The sequence below is a fragment of the Propithecus coquereli genome, unplaced genomic scaffold (assembly GCF_000956105.1).
Source record: "Propithecus coquereli isolate 6110/MARCELLA unplaced genomic scaffold, Pcoq_1.0 Scaffold869, whole genome shotgun sequence".
Lineage (NCBI taxonomy): Eukaryota > Metazoa > Chordata > Mammalia > Primates > Indriidae > Propithecus > Propithecus coquereli.
Window position 1 is genome coordinate 513,297 of NW_012154940.1, and position 11,470 is coordinate 524,766.

The 11,470-nt window shown below is 49.9% G+C and overlaps 1 protein-coding gene across 1 annotated transcript in view; it reads right to left on the bottom strand.

Moving 5' to 3' along the window:
- The window catches only part of RPTOR (regulatory associated protein of MTOR, complex 1), a 264,169-nt gene that overhangs the window by 186,029 nt on the left and 66,670 nt on the right, over nt 1-11,470 (bottom strand). The window contains exon 3 of the mRNA XM_012664182.1: nt 4,433-4,591. Within this exon, the coding sequence (XP_012519636.1) occupies nt 4,433-4,591 (159 nt within the window). The remainder of the gene's footprint in view (nt 1-4,432; nt 4,592-11,470) is intronic.

Consider the following 11,470-nt stretch of genomic DNA (forward strand, 5'->3'; position numbering starts at 1 on the left):
TAAAGGACTGATATCCAAAATATACAAAGAACTCTTAAAACTCAACAAGAAAACAAATTAACCTGATTTTAAAAATGGGCAAAAGAGGCTAGGTGTGGTGGCTCACGCCTGTAATCCTAACACTCTGGGAGGCCGAGGCAGAAGGATCGCTTGAGCTTAGGGCAGTTGGAGACCAGCCTGAGCAAGCATGAGACCCCATCTCTGCTAAAAATAAAAAAAATCAGCCAGGCACGGTGGCATACACCTGTAGTCCTAGCTACTTGGGAGGCTGAGGCAGGAGGATCGCTTGAACCCAGGAGTTTGAGGTTGCTGTGAGCTATGATGACACTGCTGTACTCTAGCCAGGGTGACAGAGTGAGACTCTGTCTTTAAAAAAAAAAGTCATTTAAGGCAAGGGGGAAAGCAAGTATATGAAAAATAAAAGCCAATGTCATGGAAAAAGAAAGGCAAGGAGACTAATCTATATTCAAGGATACTAAAAAGGCAGGAGGAACAAATGCAACACACGGACCTTGATTAGATCCTGGATCCAGAACAAAATCAACCAACAAGTAAAACAATGCTTATTAATGCATATTTTGGAGACAGTGGGAAAACATGAATTTGAACTCTATGTTAAATAAATATCGTAGGATTGGTGTTAAACTTGAGCAATGTAATGGTTCGGTGGTTACGTAGAAAAACTTCCTTGTTCTTTAGTGTCACAGTCTTTGAAATGGGTCTGGGAGAAAATACCTGTAGAGAGATATACAGAGCTAGTTTATGTCAACACACTTGAAAGTTCAGTTGAAATAGACAAATTTCTACGAAAATAAGTCAGCAAAGTTTGCTCATGAAGAAATGGAAAAACCTGAATAACTCTTTAACCATGAAAGAAACTAGATGAGTACTCAAAAGATCTCCCCACAAACAAACCATCACCCCAGACAGCTTTATTTGTAAGTTCCACCAAACATTCAGACAACAAACACATCAAAACTTACAAGAAGTATTTCAGTGTATATAAAAAGAAGGAACATTCTCCAACTTGCTTTTTAAGGCCACAGTTACACTGATTACTCAGACCAGGCAAAGACCGCAAGAGAAAGAACAATCTCAGGCAAGTCTCGCTCGCGAGCACACATTTACTGCACCCACAGAGCAGCAGCAACCTGAATTGAACCATGTATGGAACAGATCACTCACAACGGCAGACAGGCCACCCCAAGAATGGAAGATGTATGGCATGACTAGAAAGTCACATCATATCGTTCTATGTATCGCCAGCTTAAGAGGGAAAAAACCATATGACCATCTTAATATACACACAAAAAATAATGGATGGAGAAAAATCTATTCGTGATTTTTAAAAAAAAACAAACCAGGAAGAGAACTTTCTTAATCTGATAGAAGTTTTTGTTTTCTGCTTTTTTTCCTTACAAAAAGCCTGCAGCAGACACCGCACACTGACACACAGGAAGCCCTCCCCGCAGAGGACAAAGGAGACCAGACGCCCCCAGACTGCACGCCCCTAGACTGCAGCCCCTGTCCTGGGGCCTCGGCCAGCACAGGAGGGCGGGGACAGCAACTGTGAGGCTCCGCCTGGAAAGGAGGAAACATAGCTGCCACTTTGCAGAGGATGCCACAGTCCATCGGTAAAACCCAGAAGTGTGTACAGATAATTTATTAGGATCAGTGAGAGAGGTTAGCAAGATTGGTAGATACAACATATACAACAAAAATTAACTGCCTTTCCATATACCCCAATTAAAAATTAGAAACATAATGTTTATAGTTGACATTTATAATAGCATCAAAAGTCCCTGGGAATAAATTCAAGTGATATGCAAAACGTTTTTGAAGAAAATTATAAAACTGTACTGATACCTAAAAGGATCCAGTTTGGGAAACTCATTATTGTAAAGACGTTTACTCTCTCCCATTAGTTTATCAAAGGGAAAGAAAGGCATTCTCATGGAACTTGGCATCTTGATTCAACATTTTCACAAAAGACCGAACGAAGGGCCACGCGTGGCCAAGACACCACTGAGGATCAAAGAGGCAGAGGCACCTTCCTAACGCCAAGCAGCACTGAGCCTGGGTTCCTGAGCACCGAGCCCCGGCCCAGCGGCGAGGCCACGGCCAGAGCTGACTCGGGGCCTGCCCACACAACACGGACACTTATTCTAGCTGAAAGCCGGCATTAAGTGGTAACAGAATAAATAGGTAAGTATTCAATTGTAAAGAAATGAATTTGGGCCAGGCCTGGTGGCTCACGCCTATCATCCCAGCACTTTGGGAGGCCGAGGCGGGAGGATCACTTGGGGCCAAGAATTTGATACCAGCCTGAACAATACTGTGAGACCCCATCTCTACAAAAAATAACAACAACAACAAAAAAAGAAGTTTGACCTCTGCCTAACACTATATACAAAAACCTGTTCCAGGTAGATTAGTGACCCCGAGGCAATGGATAAAAACTTTTGGGAGGACATATAGCAGAAGACTTTTATGATCTGGGCATACGGAGAGTCTTACTAAATAAGACACAAAAAGTCTGCACCATGAAGTACGATCTTGGGTAGATTAAAAACAAACAAAAAGTGTCCGCACGTGAAGTTAAGTCTGACAAATGTGCTGACTTTAAAATAAATTCCTATTCATCAAAAGGCTCCATAAAGGGAATGAAAAAAAAAGTCGAGTCATAAATTCAGAGAAAAGAGTCACAACTCATAAAAATGATAAAGAAATACCGTCTGGAGTATAAAGAATTCCCTCAAACCAACAAGAGAAAGGCAGGCCACCCAAGCGAGGAGCGGACAGGAGACAGGGAGCCTCACAGAAGAGGGAGCCCCGGGGCCCGCCCTGCGTGACCGTCGCAGTCCCCAGGGAAACCCAGACCACCGCAGCCTGTCACGAAGGGCATTGGGTTCCCAGCGCCGGGAAGGAGGGGGCAGCTGAGACACTCAGCAGCACAGAGCAGGACCGATGGGAACCAGCCGGCGCCCACCTGCGCAGAAAGCAGGGAGAGGATGTGGGCAGGACGCACAGCCACAGGCCGCGGGGACAAAGCCCAGAGCTCAGCGCTGAGAGAGGTGCGGAGCAGCGTGAGCCCGATCATGTCAGCGGGAACTCCCAGAACTGAAGGCGTCTGCAGACAGACAAATGTGGGGACAGGAGGCAGCGGGCACGGGAAAGAAGGGAACGGAAGAGGACGGCTCCTTCTCCGAGCCGGCTGGAGGATACCTGGTGGTTGTGATACCACATCTCTTTAAAGTCTGCTTCTTTCATAGCTGTAGTTTTGAATCTACTCCATATTCCATAAAAATGATTAAAATCCAGTCGGTGTCTAGATACACAGGGGACAAAGGGCACTGCCCTGCAGGGAGGAGCAGGCGCAGCACCTTCTCCTCATTCAGGCGTGTCCGGGGGCCTCAAGCCCCATCTAGGCCTCCGTCTCGTCTGCCCGCACCCCATCGCCACCGGGCCGAACGGTAGCCACAGAAAGGGGACAGGGAAATTTATTGGGAGTTCACTACTTGAAAGAGACCGAGTGGTTTGTCAGGTACTTTTTTTGTTACCTGTTTTATCCCTCACTATGCCACGAAGAGGCAGCTTCCACAGCAAGGAGACAGGGCACAGGAAGGTGATCATTTGTCCGTGGCCCTAAAGCTGTGGCAAAGCTGAAACTCGAACTCGTGTCTGTGGGATCCCAAACCAGCACCTCGGCACATACGCTCAGAAACATCGGCGCGCAGGGGCCACCGCTCGCCTCCAAGGACTGCCTTTCAGCGCGTGCAGACAGACACACCACCAGCCGGCTGCTGACGGGGACCAAAGTTCCCGTGCTGGGGACTGGGGACAGGAACGAAGCTTGCCACCCACAGCCCATGGCACTGAGGGGTGTCACCTCCCAACTTCACCTCCTCTTTGGCTCAAGGGACTGGAAGCGGCTGGCGATTTTCGCCTTGGTCAGAGTGCTGAGGCTGCGCCTCCAGGGTGGCTTGGAACGAGCCCTTCGGAACACGGAAAGCCCTTTATTTCCTCAGAAAATCACTGACTCTTAAGGGAAGACTAACGAAGTTGAGAAACCCTGTAACTGCTCAGACTCGCAGGCAGATACTCCGGAGGTCTTTCCTCAGAGAACTACAACCGACTCCTGTTCTTGCAGGAGAAACAGAGCACACGTGCTACATTTCAAGACAGTCATTTCATTGACATGCTTGCAACAGAAACAACTCCTGTGCCTGATTACTTTCCAGCGTTCACCACTGAGATAAAAGCGCTTCGGAACCTGCGGCAGCCCCGGGCCCGCGCAGACCGCGCTGGGTCGGCTGGCACGGAGCGAACGCAACGGCTCAGCGCCAGCGAGGGCCGAACGGCACCTGCGGCCGAGCGCCACCGCGCACAAGCTGCTTGGCAGAAACAGAAAGGGATCGGAAGGCATGCCCACCTTGTTGAAGACCCAGACCTCCCCGTTCACCGTGGGCCTGGGCACCCCGTGGCCGTTGTAGTGGAAGAGGACCCGTTCCTCCTTGGCGTTGCGGCGTAAAGACGTGCAGAGCTTCTTGACCTCGTCCACGGTTGGGTCGAGGCTCTGCTTGTACCGGGCCTGTTGCAGGGAAGAAACGAGACACTGATCAGGGACCCGAGGGAACGCCCGGAACCTGCCCACTCTCACTCTGAGTTTGCGTTTCACAGCTGCGTGGCCTGAACAGGTGGCCCCAAGCCTCTCCATCCACAAAGCTAGATAGTAACCACTTCCCGGGGTGGCTGTGAAAGCTGACTCATTCGCTCACACACATTTATCGAGAGCTGCCACGAGACAAGTAGTGAAGCCTGCCGCGTGTCGCTAGGTCAAACCCAGCTGCCACCGTGACATCGGAAGTTTCTCGGAAGAGTGGAATCGCTTTGAAAACATTATCTGAGGCGTGGAAAGAGACACTGTGCTCCGACGAAGGCACCTGCAATGTGTGAGGCAGCGGGGGCAGAGGCGTCGGAAGGAAGACAGAGCACGGACGCCAGCGGCCAGCTCCGCTTCCTCACGCCGGCCCTGCTTCACACAGCCCCTGCCGCCTGCCTGGACCCTGCGGAGGACTGTGAAGAATGTATTGAATTAGCACGACCTAAAATTAGCACAGAAAAATCAATTGCATTGATATATGCAACCAATAAACAGAGGACGTCACAGCAAAGAAACTCCACTACAAAAGCAACAGAGATTACAGGCGTAGGAATAAGCTCAAAGCTTAGGCACGGAAACTTTCCAGGCTCTCCTGGAAAACAGACGGAGCCTGGAGCGAAGGGGAAGATGTCCCCTGCTTGGGCAGGATGCGTCAACGTTCTTAAGATGTCAGTTCTCCCCAGGTTAATTCACAAATTCAACGTAGCCCCAATAAATATCCCAGTGACCTGTTTTATGGAGTTAAACACGTTGCTACTGAAGTTCACTTGGAGACACAAACACGCAAGAAGAGTCAGGAAACACTGAAAAAGAAAGCCCGTGGGGGCCCAGCCTTCTCACACACCCCACCTCCTTGAGGGCCTCTAATGGAGACGGTGCGGCCGGGGCGCCTCGAGAGCAGAGAGCAGGGGACTCCGCGCAAAGGCGGGAGAGCGCCCACACGCACGCGACGTGCTCTCTCTTGAGGTGCGTTCATGCAGTCGCGATGTCATCGTCTCATTTTGTCAGCGTTGGGCTAACGTCCGGACAACCTGAGCGAAGAGGGCAGGCCAGCAGAGGCGACCTGGCAGTGTGACGCGCGTCCCAGGGTGGGTGACATCGGAAGAGTCTCTACCGCACGCTCCTCCTCATTCTTGTTGTTCTGTGGTAAAGAACTGTCAATGGCAAACTCACAATACAGCAGAAGTGAAAGAGTGATCTACAACCATCCTGGACGGCGGAGGGGAAGTAGTGAGTGCAAAAGCACTAAAGCCACACCAGGAACTGGTAAATCGATAAACATATTCTTTAAAAATATGGCTGAACCTATTAGAAACAACAGCTAGAAGGGTTTGCCTCCAGGTAGGGATTATGTTTTGATTTTTAAAAAGTAATGTGTATGTTCATTGCTTTGATAAACATGTTAAACTTTATTTTAAAAAGAAATAAAGAAATTTTAAACATTTCCTTATCACTCGAAGGAAATGTGGTGTCAGGAACGTGAACAGAGAGGAGAGTCCTGGGCCCCCGCCAGGGCCCGCACCGGCTCACGGAACGCACCCAGTGAGCGTCTGACGTCACCTGGAAGGAAAGCAGGGGGTGAAGCCCTGAGGATGACCCGCTATGACCTGTGGGAGAGGTTTCCTGGCCTTCCAGAGAAAAGGAAGAGTTAGAAGTGAGGGACATGAGGCCCAACTCCTACATTATTAGCTCCTCTGTACACAATACATAATATTTGGTTTTATCCAGTTATACATATTAAAACCGTAATTTACGACAACATAAAATCCTGGACGATATTCTACACCTGGTACTCCGGAAGTCCTCAGATGCGCCAACAGGAATGCTTTAGGATGCTGAAACTCAAAAATAGTTTCTCCAGGTTCCCTAAATCGTTTGCACCTGTAAGTAAAGCCCACTAGAGAACCATAAACTAACCTCACCATAGCAACCGTCTTCTCGTGCAGGACAATTCTGGAACCCTGCTTTGAGGGGCAGGGCTAGGGCCCAGCAAAGCCACCCCAAGTGTTTCCTCCCTCAGAGCCAGACTTCCCTTCTATGGAACAGTGCCACAGAGGACACTGCAGAGAAGGCTAACACAAAATGTGACATTTTCAAGTTCGTTGTCATCAATGAGGCAATGTGCACCAATTCAACACCCACAGGGTACTCCACCAGAACTGGGCTGGCTCTCAGGGAGCCAGGGTCCGAGTGTCGTCACCTGCTCCTAGCAGGTGGGCATCACTGGCCCATGGGGGACGCTCAGCCATGCTGTGGCTGGTCTAACCCACACATTCTGGAAGAGCCTGTTCAATGCCTAAGCTCTTCTGCAAAATTGCTTCCTGAATCCCCTCGGCAGGAAATGATCTTTTCTTCCCCCGAATTAACTCACACTGCTCACTATACATTCATGTGCAGCAACTGTCTTAACTCTACTTAGACTGTAAATTCTGTGAGGGCAGACGGAGCTTACCAGCGTGTACACCTTTTAGTACAAGGCACGATTTTTACATCCTTCCCGCAGCCTTACAGCTATTAGCCACTAGCTGCTGAGTGACAATCAGATTTTTAGTGACACTGGTTACAATAATTAGTAAAGAAACAAATCAAACTGACAGAATCCTACCTGAGGATGAAGAGGCATTAAGTACCTGTCGATACAAGATGGGAAAGCGTGCGTGTAAAACAGCTGCACCTGGGGGGGGGGTACCCACAGCGTCCATCACACCGTCCTGCTCTGCTGCCTGAAAGTTTGCATACTGAAAGGGTCAAGAAAAATGACAGAGGCTGGGCGCAGTGGCTCACACCTGTAATCCCAGCACCTTGGGGAGCTAAAGCGGGGGGACCACTTCAGCCCAGGAGGTCGAGATCAGCCCGGGCAACAAAGTAAGACCCCGTCTCTACAAAAAATGTAAAAATGAGCCAGGAGTGGTAGCGCACACCTGTAGTCCCCGCCACTCAGGAGGCTGAACCAGGAGGATCGCCTAAGCCTGGGAGTCGGAGGTTGCGGTGTGCTGTGATGGCACCACTGCACTCCAGCCTGGGTGACTGAGTGTCTCGGAGGAGGAGGGGCAGGGAGGGGAGGGGAGGAAACGGTAGAAACATTCTTGATTCATCGCTGGTAACTATTTATCTGTGCTCTGGGCAGGATAGAACCAGCACACTGAGTCTTCATGTTCTAAACACCTGAATTTTTGTTAATCCCATAAAACCAGATGAGAGTAGTTGACAAATGAAAATGCAGTTCTGGGGGCAAAGAAGGAAACATTTTGTTCAGATGCCGTGGTTCTGGATAACAACATCCACGCAAGCACCTTCTAAACTGGAGACTAAGTCTGAAGTAGAGATGTTAGACACCCTAACTTCAAATGGGTAGGACAGGAAGAACAGACATGTGGGACGGGGCCACTCTGCGGAGCCCAGTAACCAAAACATCCAGCACCGTGGAGGGCCCAGGTAAACTGCTCTTGCTGCCAAGACAGCTCAGCCTACTGGGATACGGCCTGCAAAAACCCAGAATTGAGATTTTTCTCTGAATCAGAGCTGTTGTAATGGCCAATCTAAGCAGCAAACCACATTCCATTCTGGCAGATATTTTGATCTGGGCCTGTATGTAAATTAATAAATTAAAATAAATACCTATGCATTTTTAACATAAGTGCTTTTTTAAAGGTGTCATGGCTAAGTAGGCAGAAATCACCAGAGGTGTGCAGGGAACACTTTAGCACCAGGAACCAGGGGCAGGGCAAGGAGGCCCGGGAGACGGGGGGCAAGTGCTCTCACTGCTTCTAGGAGGGCTCCCGGCAGCCAGCACAGAACAGCAAAGATGCAGGGGCCGGACTCAAAAAATGTTCCACGGGTGCTAACAGGAGTTCTGAATTTGCTATTTACTTTCTCTGCAAGCTCGAAAGAACTGAAAGCATCTGTATTTACTGCCAGAGCAAAAACAGGGAAACTGCACTGGAGAGAAACCCAAAGAAGTGAGTTCAGTGGTTTTCAAGTCTTCTCCCAGAGCTGGGCCACCCTGAGGTGTGTCCTGGGGGCGGCCAGCTCTCAGGGTGACGGGATGGCTCCAGGTGTTTGTGTGTTAGGAAAATGGCACTCTCCCAAACCAAAACACTGACACAGGGGAAGAACACCTGGCAACCCAAATCAGATGAATCCATTAGGAAGAAATGCTGGAAAGGGGGCCTCCTTGCTGTACACTGGGGGCCTAGAAGAGTCTGGAAGAGCCAGGTAGGGCAGTTCCCTTCCTTCTCCACCACAGAGATGACCAGGAACAGCAAGAGTGGCAGGAAGCTTCCGGAGAACTCAGCGTCTGTGCTGAGTGTGACAGGGCAGGAGGCAGCAGTGATTGGAACCCACCACTCTCTGGAACCTGCTTCTACTGCCCTGTGGTTACGAAGAAATTGATTTATCTTCAATAACTTTCAAGTCACTGGCAGTTTTATCCAATAATATGAAGAAAATAGCAGATAAACATTTAGTGTATATGACTATTCCCCCACCAAGAAGGACATCTTTCCTGAAACCTCCTGCTAAGTACGACACCAGTAAGTACAACAGCCATCACTGTAAACTATCCCTGTCCGGTCCGAGTACTACCTCTATTACTACTTATAAAAACCAGTAACACTGACATGTGCACAGCCTGTGGCAATGTTTGGAAAGTGTTCACAAGCATAACCTCCTTGCGCCTTCCTGAGTCCCACGTGTGAGGCTCAGCCAGGTGCGCGGCCGCCTGCGCTCACACCAGCCAGGACCGGCTTCTGATGCGCCTTCCGAGCCCCTCTCCAGGGTCTGCCTTGAGATGAGGAACGCCTGCCTCTTCCCATGCATGCTAAAACCACTTACCGTTAATGAACACAGGATACGCGTTTCAGAGTCAGAAAGACTTCTATAGTCACGAGCTGCAGACACAGGAGAGAAACGAGCATGTGCAGAACTTGCCAGACGGCAGGGCAAGCAGAGGAAGGAAAACGGACCCTAAACTGAACCCAGGATACCGGAAGTCTCCCGACTCTGTGTATCCACCTGCAGCTGAGGCGACGGAATCCCCCGTTAAAGTGGTGAGGACGAGGCACCCCAAAGGAGGCCAGGCCACACGCTCCCCTGCACGGCTGCTTCCCTGGAGCATCAGCCCATCGATCCACCACGTCTGGGGTCGCTTGAGGGTCCACAAATTGCTGAGAGATTTTCCAATGAAAATGTCAAGTGCTTCCTGCTCCTGTCTGCAACCTGCTTATTACTTTACTGCTAGAACACAGTTTTTCTCAATTCTACTCTCCTCTACGCAGCTATCGAACTAGGCTTTGTGAAGTCACAGCTCCACTGAAAAATCATTTGTTGTCTCCTGAGATCGCTCCTAAACAGGAGTGTTGTTCTTCGAAACCACACCAGGCCCCACGGTTGAGATCACTCAGAAGCATCAATAAAACTGGGGACTCGTTATTTCCGACCTTGGCTCCACCAAGGTCTTATCCTGTGGGGTTGCAAATAAATGATTTAGTCTCATTTTCTTATCTGTTGCACAGAGAGGACACATTAATGGACTAGCATGAAAGGCACTACAGATATTAATAATATGCCTCCTGGGGTTTTATGGGAATTAATTAATATTTTTAAGGGCTTTGAAATGAGAAACACTAAATTAAATGTCACCACACCACGCTAAGGTTTTGTTTCAAAACGAGAACGCCCGAGACAATGGCTCTGTGGTCGGAGAGGCAGCAGAGGCGGGCAAAGCATCTCAGCGCTTGGGGGATTTACGGCCATTTCGCTGGGCGCATAAAACACAAAGCGAGTCCCTAAAATAATGCCTGCTGTGCCAGGCACTGCTCCTGAAAAGCCACATCTCCAGGTGCAATCGACTACGTGCACGGGGGCTTTGGAGGATGGAACAGAGGAAGAGGATGAAAGAACGAACGACGGAAGAAAGAAGCAAAAAGAGACGCCCTTCGCTGGTGAAGGAAAACGCAGCTCCAAGTTTCATTTCCTTCTCAGCCGTGGTCTCCCGCCCCAAAATGACACCTGATAACGCACACGCTAATAAGGCCTAAGCAATGCCACTGCGATCAGACTCCGCATCCCTACGGACAACTGCACTGTTGTTCCAGCTCCTCCTCACGCGTGGGCGGGGGCGCAGGCTGGGCAGCGGGTGTGGGAGGGGCTCTGCTCCCCGAGCTCCCTAAGCAACCTGGGGAAGCTGCTCGAACCCCCATGGCATGGCTGAAGGAGAGCCCGGGCCGCACTGGGCAGAGGAGGCGCTCGGGGCTCTGCTTGGTGAGTCTTCCCCTCTACAAAATCCCACGAGGAGACGCTGCGCAGAGTGGCAGCCCAGCCACATATTAACACTTCCACAGGGTTTCTAACAAAGACACTGGTGCCCTACTCGCTAGGGGCGCGAGTACAGATAACATTGTTTCTGTCCTCCCATCCTTCTATAGCAGTGGCTAACATGTCAAGTTTAGATCCAAGAAACTGGAATGTCTGCAAGACTGTCTCAGAACTGTCCAGGGGGGACAGACGTAATATTAGGACTCAGGCCAGTCCTGCCCCAGGTCTAGGGTCTTGTAGACATCCCCCCCACCCCATCCCCCCGTGCATCTGAGGCCTTTCACCAGAGAGGCAGGAGACACGCCTTTTGTACCTTCCCTCCTAAACTTCTTCCTCTCTCTCTTCTCAGTGAAGGGGCCAGTATCCGCCCAGCTGGACAACTGAAGTCAAGAGTCATACTGACACTTTCTTCCCCTTCACCCTTTCCCATTTACTCAATCATTCCACCCTGGTGAGTCTACCTCTTACATCCCGATTGAATCCATCCACCTC